The 17,956-nt window shown below is 32.8% G+C and overlaps 1 protein-coding gene across 3 annotated transcripts; it reads right to left on the reverse strand.

Annotated features, from left to right (window-relative positions):
• Nucleotides 1–2,227: 2,227 nt before the first annotated feature.
• LOC108483430 (uncharacterized protein At1g76660) lies at nucleotides 2,228–6,117 on the reverse strand. Of its 3 annotated transcripts, none has more exons than XM_053029830.1 (3): nucleotides 6,059–6,117; nucleotides 2,995–4,183; nucleotides 2,228–2,709 (listed from the first exon to the last, which is right to left on the reverse strand). In XM_053029830.1, exons 1-3 carry the CDS (start codon nucleotides 6,086–6,088, stop codon nucleotides 2,501–2,503), a joined length of 1,428 nt encoding a protein of 475 aa, XP_052885790.1. In that variant the 5' UTR covers nucleotides 6,089–6,117; the 3' UTR covers nucleotides 2,228–2,500. The 3 variants fall into 3 exon arrangements, with proteins under 3 accessions (XP_052885790.1, XP_017642307.1, XP_017642308.1); XM_017786818.2 differs by lacking the exon at nucleotides 6,059–6,117 and adding an exon at nucleotides 5,355–5,837 and having other exon boundaries at nucleotides 2,995–4,186; XM_017786819.2 differs by lacking the exon at nucleotides 6,059–6,117 and adding an exon at nucleotides 5,355–5,835.
• Nucleotides 6,118–17,956: the final 11,839 nt, after the last annotated feature.

Genomic DNA, 17,956 nt, shown 5'->3' on the forward strand with positions numbered 1-17,956 from the left:
AATAATTGTAAAATCTAATATAAAATTTACCTCGTTATGAGTGGGAATGTATATGGGTGGTCCACTCGAGGACATAAAAATGGAAAGCGAAACCGTGCCCATGATTGCAGTAGTGATAGGCAACCTCCGATTTTCGTTTTATTCGGTCGCGTAGCCCCGCACATCTCCCGGTACAGTGTTACCAACACGGCAAACCCCCAACTAAATTCACCAGCTGTTCTAAAATCAACGAGTTTCAGCAGCCATCTCAGATGTACAAGGTTTCGTGACAAGTCCGGCATCAAATAACCTCCAATTATTTGAAAAATGTATGCTCGAGCATATCGAATTTTTTCTAGTTCGGTAGAATCATCATCCGGCTCCGGAAATGTGTCTCGTAACCAACCCATCTCGATCCGACCTCCGTTAATATTGTCCGGAATAGCACCCAAAAGCTCGTAGCATATCGCTCCCCAATCAGCAGAATGAACGGACCCAGTGACTGCGTCCCCGTCCACCGGCAATCCTAATTGCAAATGCACGTCTTCCAAAGTGATGCACTCTCCACATGGAAGATGAAATGTGTGCGTCTCGGGTCTCCACCTTTCTATCAACGCACTAATAAGTTTCAGGTCTAACTTGCACTCCCGGCCCATCATTGCCACGTGCCAAAAACCCGCTTCCCGTAGGTAATCCTCTATCAACGGTGATGGAGGACCAATCATGTTACGGATATAGCATTGCAATATCCGATCTACAGACTTTTATAAGAAATAATAAAATAAAAATTATTTAAATTTGCATAAATGACAAAAATCTTAAATAATATTTAAATATTAAATTTAACACTTACCATTTGCATTTGTTCAACGAATATGTGTTTATCATCGAAGCGAATTAATTCTCCGACCATTGATAACACGATCAAATTTTTTTTGTTTTAAAAAATAAACCTAGAAAAAATAAAATTAGAGCTTTTTTGAAAAAAATTAACGAGAATTTTGAGAGGAATTTAAGAGAAACTTGAGAGATTTGAAAAGAATTTGAGAGAATATTGAAAGGATTTAAGTTTGAAAAAAATGAAAGGGGTTGAGGGGTTTTATAGTTTTTTTTTTGGACCGTTGGGGGGGGGGGTTACCAACGGTCAAAAAAGTAGTATTACTCTTGTTCAAACACGGAAACGCTTCCTCAAGGAAGCGCTTTGCCTACGTGATGAATGCACGCCCTCAAGGAAGCGTTTTCATCACGTGAAAGCGCCTCCTTGAGGAAGCGTTTCTTCCCGACAACGCTACCGACGTGGACGCGTTTTGTAAAAACTGACCCATTCCGATTAATAATTTTTGACCTGGCCCATTTCGGTAAATTTAAAAAAAACGGGGCTTTTATTGGTAATTTTCCCTTTTTAATGCTAAAACGATTTTGTTGGTTCCAAATAATAACTTTCACCAACTTTGTTAAAATGCAAATTTGTAACTATATTATTTGAAATTTATCATTATATTTTATTTTGATCAATATTGGATTAAAATGTAAATTTTCCATCATGAATTTTGAAATTTGTTATTTTAATTAATATTTGCCATTAGACTTTCAAAATATCATTAAACTTACTACACAAACTTTTATGTGATTAAATCTTACAACTAAACTTTAAATTTTACGAATTTGGTTAATAATAAGTTAATTTATAAAATTAATAAATTAACATATAATTTTTATTTAATAAAAGAAAGACTTGACCATTCAGAAAAAATAAAATAAAATAAAAAGACATGAAAAATGAAAAATAAAAGGTTATGTTCATTTCTTTTTTATAAATAACTGTTTTATTAATTATTGATTTAATATTTTAGAATAATAAATCATAATGTTAATTTTGATCTAGTTTGTCTTCAAAATGTCTTTAAATGGCTACTAGGGTTTCTCAGGCCAATTGAATTGAGCTTTTTTGTTCATATAGAATGGTGGGTAGAAGTTGTAAAACACTTTTTACTTTCTGCTCAAAATTAATGATAAAATATTGGATTAGATAAAACCAACAACCTAGAGAGTGGGATTTAGAGAGGTTATGAGAATTTTAGGTATGTATTTATTTCAATTTTTATACATAATTAGAAAAGACACAAATGTCTACCCATATTCTTTAAATAAAATTTACTCTCTCAGCTCAGTTATCACATTGACATTATATTATGCAGAAACGAAGCATGATTAATATCCAGATATGGTCCCACCCCACACACATACATGCATTACAAAACATGTAAATTGAGCTTTAAATTGCATTTTACAAGAGTATAATATAGATATAATTACATGCATCACAAAACATGTAAATCATAGTGAAGCAGGAAGCTAGGGTCAATATAACAGAATACACTCGTAATCGGAGAGAGAGATCAGGTCACACACCCGACCCAGAGATGGACAACAAAAGAAAGAAAGAACCATTAACACAAGTTATAACAAAAGAAAACTGCAGTTCACTACATCAGGAAGCAGCTCATAACTTACTTGTTTCTCAATGGCATTCAAAATCTCCTTTACCTCCTCTTAAGCTTCTTCCTCTCCTATAGTCAATCTCTGCATCAGAGCTAGACAAGCCTAGTTGATATTTCCTGCTCCTTGATGAACTCTTCTTCAAGTATATATCCTCTTCATCAGTCAAGGTATGGTTGATAGGTGTACTTGATCCTGAGACATCACCCACCTGCCTCCTTGATTTCTGATCTGCACCATATTAGGAGAGAACGTTACTGAATTTCATGCAACAGGGCACAATAACTATCTTCATGACTGAAATGAAGCATAAACTCGTTCAAATACCAAGTCGACGTAATATATATATGCCCTATTCATTATTTAGAAATTACGCAAGAGATGAAATCCAGAATGCTTAGAAGGATCAATATGAAAATGCCACATTCTCAGAAAAATTTTGGTCCTATGATTTCTTCACAACCGACAACAGCCAGAGTAATAAATGAACTTTAAATCAACTAGAGGACACTTTACCTTCGTATCCATTGCATGCAACTTGCACATCATGGTGTACAGCCCAATTGACAAGATCAGATTTTGATTTTCCCTTCTCATCCAGAAAGTTTTCCTGTATCCTATCTGTCTTCGATCCTTTGGCAATCGATGCAGGTTCTGTACTTTCTTCAAAAGCAGGTTTATCTATAGGAAAAGGTCTCATTGTAAATGAGTCATCTGTAACATCAGTAATCTCCACATATTGGGTAGTGGTGATTATTTCATCTGCACTAAATCCAAAGGAGGCTCTGTAAGCTTCAAGTTCTTCTACATCTTGCTTAGGACTTTTACTCTGCTTATTTTGATGCCCACTGCAACTGGTAGGGTAAACATCTGAATCCTTCGAAACACTTAATCTCCCACCAGCATGCGGAAGTGGGTTCTGATCCAGATAGAATTCAGCAAATGTAGCAGGGCAAAAGAAATTAGTATCTTGAGACCCTATGGAGGAACCAGTTACATCATGCCCAAATAGCCTGCCAGAACCACTCCTTGAATGTTTGCCATTCTGGGGAGAAATTGAAGGATCCCATTGCGGAGGGAACTCCCGTTCAGGAAAGGATGATGACAAACAGTCAGCAGAGGTCCTAGAGATTGGTGATCTGAGGCTACTGGCAGGACTGCCAGGGTACAGTGAATATGTAGCTTGAAGATCATTTGCAGCAATATAATTAGTCTTATTAGCACTTTCAAGATCTGCAGAAGATGTCAAGAACCGTGCAAAAGGGACATCAGGTGAAGAGGGCGTAGTCAGGTGGGCCAACTCAGGAGGGGGAGTGAGAGGAGCAGTGGAAGGCTCAGTAGTAAAGGTTGAGAAAACAGGAGGAGAAACTAGTTGTGTCTCATGGGCATATGGTCCAGTGGCAAACATTGTGGATGACGGTCCTCCAGGTGAGTTAGCCGATAATGACAAGAAGCAACTTGGTGATTGAGCTGTTGAAGGGAGTGCAGAATTTGTAAATGACGCTGGAGAAGAAGGTGGTGCTAGAAGAGATGGAGCTAACGTAGTAGCTTGGTTGGTCAATCCAGCAACAGCCTGAGTACCATTATTAGGCTGGGTGGCTGATGCATTGCCCTCAGGCATACGAGATGCAGGTACAATACGCTTTCCACCTTTCTGTGTACCACCAAAACAGGAAAATGCCCCCCAGCATCCTCCCCATCTCTTCTGCTAACAAGATTAAACATTGAAAGGTTATATTAGATCCTCAATAGTCAATAGAAAAGAAAATTTGAAATTAAACAAGTTAAAACTAGCAACCCTCATAGTTTCTACAAAAGCCAGACAAATTCAGAAAAACTAATCAAGCGCTACAAATATATCTAAACCTACTGGCTACTGCAACATTAAAAGATGGCGCATATAACAAATACCCAGAATTTTCAGAATCCGTGTACAAGAAATCAAGAATCTGTAATACATTTGGGAAATAATATATATTTAAAAAAAAGAGAGCACCATTGAAGCATAGATATATACAATATATGTTATATACCGACAGATCACAAAAAAATCTTTTTGGAGATGTGTCAAAAGATTTTGCATATAGAGACACATCTCACATGCACACACGTTACGAAAGAGAGGGAGCAAATCCTTACAAGATGAGAGACTGAAAGGTGTGTGCAGGTAAAACCCAACTATAAATGATAATCCAAAGCCAGGTATGGTATTTCTACCTAATAACCCAAAACAGAAAACTGATGTTCCCTGAACGAGAACAAGAATTTTATGTAAAAGAAAATGAGCGCCAGTCTAGAAGAATGCAACCCTAAACCCTAAACTTAGGCATGGTTAAGGGATCTATGTATCTCAAATAGTTAACTGTAATTAACAAAAATTCTTTGGCAAACAAGATTTGAACAAGCCAAGCAGTAAGGAAGTGGAGAAGTAGTTGGATCTATAGAATGAACAAGAGTGCAAGAAATTGAACAAGAGTGCAAGAAACTAAGTACATGTATGTATGGTTTCAAAAAATAAAATTAAAAAATTAAAAAAAATCTGACGACTGGTGACAATTCAACAAAACAAAACAAAACAAAAAGCCAATTAACCACACCAAGAATCCAGCATTTCATCAAGAGTGTAGGTCTCAATCAAATGGGCCCAGCTTAGATAAAAATTATCTTCTTCTTCAGATCAGTTTAAAATTTCTTTTTTTACTATTTTTTTCTAAGAAACAAGAAACACAAAACCAGCATATTACAAGTAGCAAGCAAATCTAAGCAGAGTAGACGCCAGTAGTAGTAAGAAGTAATAGGAAAAAAGAAATCAGATCTGAGACAAAATTGGAGGCAAAAGGAACAGATCTAAACAACAAGGTACCAAAAAACCGTACCCGTTCTTGCTGAGGGAACCTGTTCTGCTCGGAACCCATAAGGGGCGGCGGTTTCTTTCTTTCCTTTTACTCGGAATTAAGAAGTTAGTTTTGATATAGGAGCGGCAGTAGTATGAAAAGAAAACATATGAAATGGTAGGAGAAAGCTAAATTAAGAGAAGGAGGTTTGAAGAACCCATCATTCATTACATTTCTTTCACTAACATTTGGAAGATGAAGAAGAGCGACAACACTCCTTTACTCTTTACTCTTTACACTGCTCTAGGCCTGGCCTGCTACTTGCTTACCTTTTTTTTTTTCCTTCGTCTTTTAATTTTATTAATATTAAATTGTGATTTGATAAAAAGAGGATATATATATATATTGATTAGAGGCAGAGTGTGAAATTAGGAAGAAAGTGGGAATTAATTAAAGTAGAGTGGAGCCATGACATTTCAGTGGGCCTCAATTCATGGATACTTCCTCTACTGCCCACCTCCATTTACTCATCTTCTCTATTTCAGTTTTCATTTTTACAACAAATATTGTTTTTGGTTAAAACGAGATGTCATGCATGTATTTTCTATCACTAATTATGACTATACTCATCTACTTAAATTAGTTATGACATCGATATTAAGAAGAAAAATATAGAAGAAATCGAAGGGAAGCTATCAACTTTTGCAAAAAGAAATAGAGTCTGTTAAAGATGGAATCACTCTTACCTTTTTGTTTTGTTTCATACTCATCATCATATTAATTTGATGTTACAAAACTAAAATACATTGTTAACTTCTAATATACATAATATTTATATTAATGTAACCTTACTATAATTACTTAATTCTTAAGTAATTGATTGTGGGGTTATGCTCCTATTTTTCTGTTTTTTTTATGATTTTAATATCATCGGCTTATAAATTTAGCTTATAAATATTATCTTTTTCACCTTAGAAATATAACCCATTACACATTTTATGTATTAATTTTACAAGTTTTCTAAGAATTTTGTGTTTATATTTTGAAAATTCTTATTTCAAGTTTCGAATTTAGTTTTATCTCTATCTTTTGTACTCTTAGTTTTTGCCGTTTTAGCGAAATTATTTTTATTCGTGATTTTTTATCCTTTTCGAAAAAAAATTTCCACGTAAAATATTTGTATTTGATATTTTCAATTTCTTTGTTGCTTAGCTGGATTTATCACCAACAACGGTTTTAGAATCAAATTTGTATTATTATAATAAAAAGAAAATAATAAAAACATCACATGGAATAGAAACAACACAAATATGCAAAAAATATATATATAAAAATGAACAAATATATCAAAATTTTGTGAGAACCATAAAATTAAATTTCATGTAAAACTTGATAAATTAATATCTATCATGTCAAATCATAAAAATAAAAATTAAGATACACTTGTTTCATAGAAAATGACTTGTAATATTCTTGCATTTTCTTATGCTTGTTTCATGGAAAATAGCTTGATTGATTGAAAATGACTTACAATCAACTAAAAATAAGTTCATTTTATTGTAAATTTAATTACCATTTTAAAAAGCATAAATCATTTTTAAAAAGAGACATTTATGAGCAAACCTAATATTATTATATTAATAATAATTTTATTTTAATTTTATAAAATTTAAAATATTAAAATTAATATTCTAATGCTCAAAATACATATTTAATTATTTATATTTAATAATATAATAAATTATTAATATAATTTATTATTTTAATAATTTTAATACTACAATTTTATTTTAATAATTAATTTTAACAATAATAAATTCAAATTTTAAATAATATATTTATTAAAATATTTGTATTTATGTTTTAATAATAAATATATATTAAAATTTATAAATATTTAATAATCAATTATAAAATATGGATATTTTAACTATATAAATATGAATATTTGTTTAAATCATGTTTTGTTTCATTTATCCCTCCTAGTTTAATGTGTCACTATTCATTCTCATATATGTAATATATTTAATTTATAATAATTTTTAATTTGGTATTTTTATTATTAAGTTTATATATTATACTAATTATTATAAAAATATTATTTATTATAAAATAAATTTCAATTGTTAAAAGAATATGTTGCTTTAATATTTTGTAACAAATATACTTATATTGTGTTTGTTTCACTAAAGAACAAATTTTAGAAATTTATTTCAAGAAAATTTACCAAATAATGAAAAATATTTTACACATAATTATCCAAACATTTCATAAAATAAATCCATTTTCTAGAAATTATTTTTCAAAAGTTGTTTCGATGAAACAAACACAACCTTAGATGTGAAAGCGTACCTCTATGCAAGGTCTTATAGGCGTAGAATTGGATTTGAATCGGGTAACTAGTGGGTTGTGTTCTTTGTTTTACTTTTCCAATTTTAAGTTGTTTCTAGTAGTTGCAATTCACATAACAAATTTAATAAAAACTAAAAACTTACACTTGCACTATTAGTAATTCTATATAAGGTAATATTCTTCATCTAAACATGAGAATATACTTCTAAAATGTAAAATTACCCTTGATAATCTTAAATTACATGACCAAACATCCCTATAAAGTTATCAAGGACTAAACCTAAACTAAAAGTTCAATATTTTAGACCATTAAGGTAATTATGTGAGCAATGGCTCAAGTAGTGCCAGAAGTAATGGACACTATGCCCGACATTGTGATAAGCAACATAGCTTGCCATTTTTGGAGTTGGCAATATTTTTGAACAAAATCCTTAGGTTAAGGAGTTTGTTAATTATGGAAATATGATAGCCTATCTATAAAGACTAATCTATATAAAGCAACATATCTTGAAGATTGAATCAGATTGGATCAAACAATTAAATCCTTTGATATAAGGAGATTATATTAAGACTGCATTGAAGATTGATTTTTCAAATGTGTTCTGAGTATCTTAGACTTTATTAATATATTATATATGCCATTTTAGCTACTGTTTTGTAAGTGAGATTGATTGTAATTGATCTAGTATGTTACCAAGTCAAAACAAGTATATATATACTTGAGACTTGTATAGGTTTTGTATCGAGAGTTTTCTATGCTTATTTGTTCAATAAGGTACTTGTTAGTGTGAGTGCTTTAAGAGTATAAATAAAGGTTTTGTTTGGTTTACAACCTAAGTTTTCAAAGGGAAAACTTACAGGTGAGTGACTGGATCTTTAAGTGCAAAAGTGAGGTTGTTAAACTGAGGTGGATTAGGACTTAAACCACTTGTTGTATAATGTTGAAAGATAGTGGATTATTTCACTAGCTAGACTTTGCAGATGTGAGGAAACCAAAGCATAAACATTTTGGTTGTGTTTTTCTATGTTCTTGTTGTTGTGGCACCTCTAGTTGACACTATTAGTTACATTTCTTTTAGCATTGCTTATTTTGCATTGCAATTATCGACTAAGTCTTCAACAATTGGTATCAGAGCCTCTCATTTAATGTAGCTAGTGGATTTTTTTGTGTTGATAATTAAAAATGGATGGATCTTTAGTGTCTCATCTCTTTATGTTGGATTGTTCCAACTACTCTTACTAGAAGGCTAGAATAAAAGCCTTCATCAAGTCTATGGATGAAAAAGATTGGTGTACTGTCCTCTCTAGTTGTGAACCCCTATTTTTGAAACATTAACGAGGAGAACTCTAAAATCTGAATTTGCCTAAATTACTGATAAAAAAACAACTTGCTAATTCCAATTCCAAAGCTCTTAATTTTTTTTATGGTGTGGATACTCAGGAGGTCAAAAGAATCTCAAAGTGCATAATTGCCAAGAAGGCTTAAGATATCCTTGAGACTACTTATGGAGGTCCTAACATAGTAAAACAATCAAAAATGAAAATGTTGACAAAAAATTTCAAAACTTTGAAGATGCAAGATAATGAAACAATTGGTGAATTCTATGCAGAGTTGTGTGTCTTGTCAAACCAGGCATTTGCACTTGAAGATGAATAGTTTATCTCAAAACTCGTTAAAATAGTACTACGATCTCTGTTTAAGAGATTTTTCATCAAAGTAATTGTCATATAGGAAGCAAAAGACAGAAGCAATATGAGGATTGATGAACTAATTAGGTTCTTACAGACTTTCGAGATTATAATTGATAAATCTAGAGGGAGCATATCAAAATGTGAAAAGAGTATTGCTTTACAATTAATTGACACAATGGACACTGCAGGTTTCACTATGATTGAAGTTCTTTAGGAACAAATAGTTTCACTTACTCAAAATTTTAATAAAGCTTTCAAGAAGTAATCTAAGAGATTCAAGAAGTTGAAGCAACCAAAAACCTTCCCAAAAAATAGATCTAAAGGTGTGGTAATTACAGAAAAGGTTGTCAAAGAAAAAAAGAAAGGAATCTAATGCCATGGATGTCAAGGTTTTGGGCACATCCAGGCTTAATGCGCAAACACATTGAAGAAAAAGAAGAAATCCATATGTGTCACTTGGAGTAGTGAAGATTCTATTACTAGTTCAGACTCAAATGAAAAACGCCTACGCAACTATGTGGCATTTACATTTACATTCAGTGTCCTTATTACCTCTAATGATGATGATACTGATTCTGAAATTGAACATGGAGAGGATTTCTATAACACCCTTAACCCGTATCTGATGCCGGAACATGGTTACGGAGCATAACCAGACTTATAATTCAATCATTTAAACATTTCATATACAATTCTTATTCAAATAAAAAACCATTAAAATTCATTCATATAGTCCCTAATACGAGCCCTTGAAGCCCTAAAATAAACATTAAAAATGGTTCGGGACTAAACTGAGCACTCAAGAAATTTTTAGAAAAATATAGAAAATTTTTAAAGTGCAAGGGACACATTCCCATATGGTTAGGCCGTGAGGGCATTCGAAATAGGATCACATGGCCGTGTCCCAGCCCGTGTCTGACCCCGTATAACTCTCTGACTTGGGTCACACGATCAGACTGTATGCCTGTGTACCAGGCCGTGTACCTTTCGAAATGGTCTCACACGTTCGTGTGTTAGGTCGTGTGAAAATTGAAGGGTATACTGACTTGTGCCACACGGCCAGGTCACACGCCCGTGTGCTAGGCCATGTGAAGCTACTGACTTGGTTTTTAAATAAGTATCAGGGGACACATAGTCGTGTGTCACACACGACTGAGACATACGCCTATGTCCCTGCCCGTGTGGACAAAAAAATAGGCTATTTTCTAAGCCATTTTCCTCACCCAAAGTGGTGCCAACCTAAACTCAACAATGCACATACAACCATAGCATAAACAAGCACTTCAAGCCAACCAATATCAAGTTTATATCATACACTATCACACATACAACATGATATCCATAAGCACATTCACTTAACCACTTTAGCACACATCAAACATACTTACAAATTTTACCTAAAAGGTCAAATTCATATATGAGAATTTGTTCCTAGAACTTATCATGCATACTCATATCAATTCCAACCATTTGCTACACAATATGCCAATCCACAACAAGGCATTCACAAAGCCACTATACACAACATATCAAAAGGCCATATATACATATTTACATATCAAAACATATATCATTCTCAGGCCAACTCACTTGGCTAATTACACAACCAACATATCGGCTACCTTAACCAAAACACTTATACATGTCATTTAACCCAAAATATACCAAGTCAAAAGTACCAAAATGAGATTTTGATAGTGCGACACGATCTCCAACGGCTTCCAAATCAAATGAGCTTTCGAAATACTATAAAACACGAAAACATAAACCGAGTAAGCAATTAAGCTTAGTAAGTTTGTAATACTAATCAATATAACTTACCAATTCATCCACAATTTAAATAAGCATAAATAAATATAGACAAATTCCAATTCGGCCAACAGCCTATCACATAAACATGAGTAGGTTAGCCATGCATGAATTCAATCACTATATATTATTTTCCGTATTTCTCATGAATACTTGTACTAATTCGTATTAACTCGGATCACCTCGTATTATCACGGAGCTCATTGAATTCTTTAAATATCGATAAATATACTTACCTTCTCTTTCCAAATTTGATAACAGCTTATGGATATGAGTATATTGTTTTCTTTATGCCATAGTCCGACTATGGTCTTACACGTGAATTGCCATGGCCCTGCCATGGTCCTACACTCGTAATGCCATAACCCGGTTATGGTCCAATCATTTGAATGCCATAGCCCAGCTATGGTCTTACATACAAATACTGCCATAGTCCAACCATGTTCTTATTCGTTAATTCATCACTTGCATAAGACGATTGTACTCAATCCTGCAATGTACTTGTTTGAACATTTAGTTCCATTTCAAAATTCAACAATAAATATGAATAATTCCATGATATCATTCATCAATCAAATAAATAAACATTAATTGTTTAACTATATGAACTTACCTCAAACTCAAACGGAGAATACGATCGTTTACTCCACAACTTTATCTTTTCCTCGATTTAATTCTGAAGGTTGCTTGTCTTGAAATATATAATACAATTTAACTAATTTAATTCACTTTCTATTCAATTCAATGTAAATTTCATGTTATAGAAAAATTACCATTTTGCCCTTATACTTTTGACCTTTTTTCAATTTAGGCCCTAGGCTCGTAAAATGAAATTCATGCTATTTCTTCCCTATACAAGCCTAGTCAAATTCTATATAAGCCCATAGAAGGCCATAAAATTCACAATTTCACACATTTAACACAATATTTTCACATTTCTCAATTTAGCCCCTATTTGACAATTTCATCAAAAGTCCCTTAACAAAAGTTGTTTAATTAACAACAAGGAATCATATTCTTCCATTAAACTTCAAAACCCTATTATACACATAAATGTAAAATCTCAGACTATTCAATAGTTTTGCAATTTAATCCCCTAGTTAGCTAGCTTAAGTTACAACAATCTCGAAAACATAAAAATCAACAAAAACGGGATGAGATAGCACTTACATGCAAGGGATTTTCTTTGCCAAAATTTCAAGCTCTCAAATGGCCATTATTTGGTGAAAATTTCAGCTCATGCATGTGTGAAGATGATAACTATTTTGTTTTTATTTTATTTTTATCATTAATAGCCTTTTTTCCATCTTACCCTTACCTAACTTTAAAATTTTCACAAATACCATGCCATGCATATCCACTAACTCAATTAGTGGTCTAATTACCACATACGGATGTCCACTTTAAATTTCTATAGCTATTTAACACATTTAGCTATTAGAACACAACTTTCGCACTTTATGCGATTTAGTCATTTTTCACAAATTGAGCATACAAACGATAAAATTTCTTAACGAAATTTTTATATCATAATTATAACATACTTTAGACCACAAAATAATATCAAAATAAATTTTACAACATCAAATTTTTGGTCCTAAAACCACTGTTTCAATTTCACCGAATACAGGCCGTTACAACTTCTTATAGACATATAAAACCAGACTCGATAAGTGAGAGAAACTATGTGATGTTAGTGCCAAGTTAATGAGAGAACACTTATTTGAACGAATAAAATGTGAAACTAATCAAACAAATGGAGGAAAAAGATCATCAACTTGCTAAGAAGATGGATAGCCTGGTGAGCACTCAAAAAGGTCTTGATTCAACAAAGTTGATGCTTGAATATTTTAACATTAAAAATGACAAGCTTGATGAGATCCTTATTACTAGTAAGAGGGATGTAGGAAAAAGTGAGCTTGATATATTGAGAAAAAAGGAAAATTAGTGGTAAAAAACCCATTTGTATTTGTCAAATCCATCAATTGTGTTTATCTTAGTGAATGCTAAAAAAAACCAATATTGATCCAACTAAGAAGATTGTAAAATCTAATAATAGAGTTATTTTTCATTATTTTGGTGTACTTGGACATATTAGATCACGATATTTCAAAATGCTACATAATTTGATATGGAAGCATGCAATGTTTGCACTAGTGCCCACTGCACCTAACACCGCTAGTGGAAAAAAGTAAAAGTTTATTGGGAAAAAGAAGGATCAGAGATGCTTGCTGGTAATACATCAATCCATGAAGTCTACAATGAATAATGTATGGCACTTTGACAATGGTTTCTCTTATCACATGACAGGTAATCGATCTTGCTTGTCTAATTTTGAACAAAACCATGAATGTCAAGTTACATTTAGAGATGGAAAGAAAGGAAAAATCCTTGGAAAAAAGGTACACTCAACTTCTCTGGGATGTCAATATTGAAAAAAATATATTCTTATTTGATGATCTGAAAGCCAATTTAGTAAGTATTAGTCATCTATGTGACCAAGGCATGCTTGTCAATTTCACCAAAGACAAGTGTTTGGTGTCATCCAAGATGAATGAATGCATCATGGAAGGAGCAAGGTGCTGGAAAAAATATTGTTTGAAAATGGTTTTATTGCACTGCAGAAAATTAAAATTTTGAAATCGATCCAGTTTGTGATATTTAAAACAATAAAACTTAAACCAAAAGCATACCTGTGTTTTTGAATAAGTAGATCCTTGACGTTTTCTGGCTTTCAACCAAACTATCTTCTTTGGTATTCTCGTGCCACGAACTACTTTGAGTGTGGGCTTGAACCAATTGAATCAAAACATAGAACTAGAAAATAGAAAAAGTTTTCTTTTATCTTTGGAGTAAAAACAAAAATTCTCTCTTCTTTAACAGAAACCAGTACAATTTTTATCCTAGAAAAATATATTTGGTAGTTGAGAATAAATTCTCTCTATTTTTCAGCAGAGTAACAATTTCCCCAAGTTATGTAAATAGCTCTACCAATTCCATCTATTTATAGAGAGAGAAGGCAGAACCCTTTTTGAATTGTAAAAGTTTATTTCAAATAGAAAAACAACTTCCTAGTCTAACTAGGAGACGGAAAGAGGCTAATAGGGTGTGCTTCCCCTCATATGTATTATGATGGAGATTCAGACCTCTCATTGTATTGGGCCCAATTATATGCATTTTCTGGACTTTTAACCCAACACTTTATAATTTAATCCAACCTAATATATATTCCTCTATTTTCCAAAATACATATTAATTTTCCAGTTAAATAATTTTCTCATCCCAATTTAGCCCTCAATAAAATTATGATGATTTTACCTCTAGTAAAATTTCCAAGAAAATATATTCAATATTTCACAATTCAACTTGTTCACTATAACCGAATGGTTTATTTTCATTTTCGGGCTTTAAAACTGCTCAAAAACATAAACTCATTCTTCCGATCATTTCTGAGTAATCCATATATATATTTGCAAATGAATCATTTTTCATTTTCATTTTCATTTCCATTTCCAATTTTTGAGAAACCCACATTCATTTCCAAATGATTTCATTTCTCATTTCGGATAAAATCATAATCATTTCTTAATGTTTTCCATTTTTTTTTGTTTCTATTCATTCCGTTCATTTTGATTCAAACATGTAATTCATTTCTGGTTTCAAAGAGCTAGCATATTAGACATATGCAATTAGGGCTCAAATGATTTATAATTAAGTCTCGACTTTTCATCTATTAATTGTAAACCCATTTAGTCACGACACCATTCCATTATAGTATCATAATTGAGCTCTTCTTAACGACATACCATTACAAAAGTAACTATTCAGTACTTGTCCAATGACCTTATCATAAGTGTGTTACCCTCATAGTATATCATTGATCTCTTTGGGATAATATTCGTTCTTCCATTATAATATTATTTTATCTCATGGTGACCATTTCATCTTTCTTCATGAAAAGTAAATCATTATCAAATAGTGATCAAGTTATCCATCACAAAGACAAACGACTTGTGACCACGTTTACTTTTCATCAATTATGCAATGCCAATGAGAGGATATCATTTACCCATGTCTCGGGCTATGAATTCTATTATTGTGAATGACGTTATGTGCTACAGAAGTCGTGTACTCAGCACACCAACTTTTAGTTCATTATCTATTTGAATTCAGGCTTTTACTTACATAAAAGTATACGAGTCAATTATACATAATCCACCATCCACTCAGGATTTAGGTTTGTCGCACTATGAACATCACAAGTGAATAAATCCATAAAAACAAATTTAGGATCTATTCTGCTAGGGTCCAATCCGATATATTGTCAGTCCAGTCAGTCACATCTATGTCTTTATCTTTTGGGAGTCGTCCGCTCTGATGCTCAAGATAAAACATCTCCCCAATTGGACTTGATAGACGGCATGTTAGTCTTTCAATCGGTTTGTTCATTTCTGATTAGACTTATAATAGCTCGATTTTAGGCCTAGTTGGAACAGTGGCTTCGAGACCACAAATCCAAAGTTAGAGAAATTATTTATTCATTAATTTGGAGTCATAGCATGTTTTTAAGTGTACGTAACAAAAATTGGTGAGTCAATCTTAGCGTTTGGAAGCCTAATTGAGAAAAATGACTAAATCGCATAAAGTACAAAAGTCTTAAATTGATAGCTAAGGGTGTTAAATTTCCATGAAACCTAAATTGGGGGTCTTTAAATGGTAAATAGACCTTATAAAGGATGCTAGCCGGCCATAGGGGACATAAGAAAGAGAAATGGTCAAAATTAAGTGGGTTGGTGACCAATTTTGACTAAAATAAAAATAAAATAAGGAGAAAAAGATATCATCTTTTCCTCTTCTTCTTCATCACCAAAAAAAGCAACCATTAGAGGGTTTTTGAGCTTCAAAATTTTTAGCCACTTGGTCTCTCTACAAGTAAGTGATTTTAATGAGTTTTCTTGATGATTTTACATTTTTGAGACCTTTGTGTCACGAGCTTTCTAATGAGGGTACTATTTTGCAAAATGATTAAGAGTCCAAGGTTTTTCCATGAAAGGATTTGTGATTTTTGCTTAGTTTTTATGGAAGAAAATGAGTCTTGGGTGTCTTATAAACAACTTTTGAGAAAGGTGTTAGAATGAAAACACCTAAAAGGACTACATTGCATAAGTTGTAAAATAGATGTTAAATATATGAAATAATGGGAATTTAGAGTTGCTATAAGAGTAAAAAGGGTTCGTCTAAGCTTAATATTCGAAGAAATTCGATGAAAATTGATTTTCGAATTTAGAGGTAAAATGGTCATTTTGCCAAAGTCTAGGGAAAAATGGTCATTTCACCGAAAAAGTGAAATTTTTATTTCTTAATTTTATTTAGTGTCTAAATAAGTACATTTTTCTATTATAGATCAAGAATTATCAAGTCTGAACCTAGACTGGAGAAAAGCCAAGCAAATCGACTAAATCGTCTAGTCGCTACATTTTGTAATCTGAGGTAAGTTGTATGTAAATAATACAAATACATCACTAATGTATATGTGTTTAATTGTATTTGAATTAATATAGCATGAATTGCTTGATTTTGAAATTGAGAAAGTATGATGATAATAGAGATAGTAGAGTTCTCGTTCGAACCTAGAAAACATATCGGATATTCATGCCATGACATATGGGTTATTGTGGGCTAGTGTAAGACATGTCTGGGACATGCATCAGCCACATTATGAGAGCCAGTGTAAGACCATGTTTGGGACATGGCATCGGCATCGAGACGAATGCTAGTGTAAGACATATCTGGGACATGCATCAGCCTCGACACGTAAGCCGGTGTAAGACATGTCTAGGACATGCATCGGCTACTAGATGATAGTCAATGTAAGTCCATGTCTGAGACATGGCATCGACATGAGATATGAGCTAGTGTAAGACCGTGTCTGGGACATGGTATCGGCACCTTACCCATGTTTGAGGCTTAATGAATATCCGGTAGTGTTCTGAATGGTTCAACAGTGAGTATTATGACTTTAAGTTAATGAGCATGGTATAACCGTGTTGTGAGTGGTACAGGTACCTATTTGAAATGTATGAGATATAAGCTCAATATATGCTATGAGATTTATATGGATAGTGAAGAGTAAGATATGCTTGCGCCTACTTTTGTGTTATGAGCATGTTAATGAATGGTAAAATTGTTGTTGTATATTTATTTATATGCAACTTACTAAGCTTTATGCTTACTCCCTCTCATTTCTTTTTTCTTATAGTGCTGCCTATCTAGCTCAAGGATCAATGTAAGTCAGAGATATCGATCACACTATCAATCGAAGCATTCGTTATAGTTTGATTTATATTTTTGAATATGGCATGTATAGGGAACTAGACTTATGTTTTGTGTTAACAATAACTTGACCAAATGTGTTGGCTTGGGATAAATCCCTCATTTTGTATTAAGCATCAAATAATGGCTAATGTTCATTTTGATTTGTATGGAATGAGTAAAATGCATAAATGGAATGTTGTCTATTGTGGATGTTTTGGTTGCTTGAGATAGTCTTATTTTGGATTTGGTGGTTATTGTGTAGGTTGTGTAAGTAAGGGTGGCAAAAGGGCTTGGTAAATAGCTTTATATTGTCCACACTGGTAGATACACGGGTGTGTGTCTAGGCCGTGTGTGACACATGGCCAGCCCCATGGGCGTGTTGTCCAGCCGTGTGTCCCCTGCACGTAAAAATTTCAAGTAAGTATGCATAGTAGTAAACACACAGGCAGAGACACGACCGTGTATCTCAGCCGTGT

This window comes from Gossypium arboreum, chromosome 1 (assembly GCF_025698485.1).
Source record: "Gossypium arboreum isolate Shixiya-1 chromosome 1, ASM2569848v2, whole genome shotgun sequence".
NCBI classification, from domain to species: domain Eukaryota; kingdom Viridiplantae; phylum Streptophyta; class Magnoliopsida; order Malvales; family Malvaceae; genus Gossypium; species Gossypium arboreum.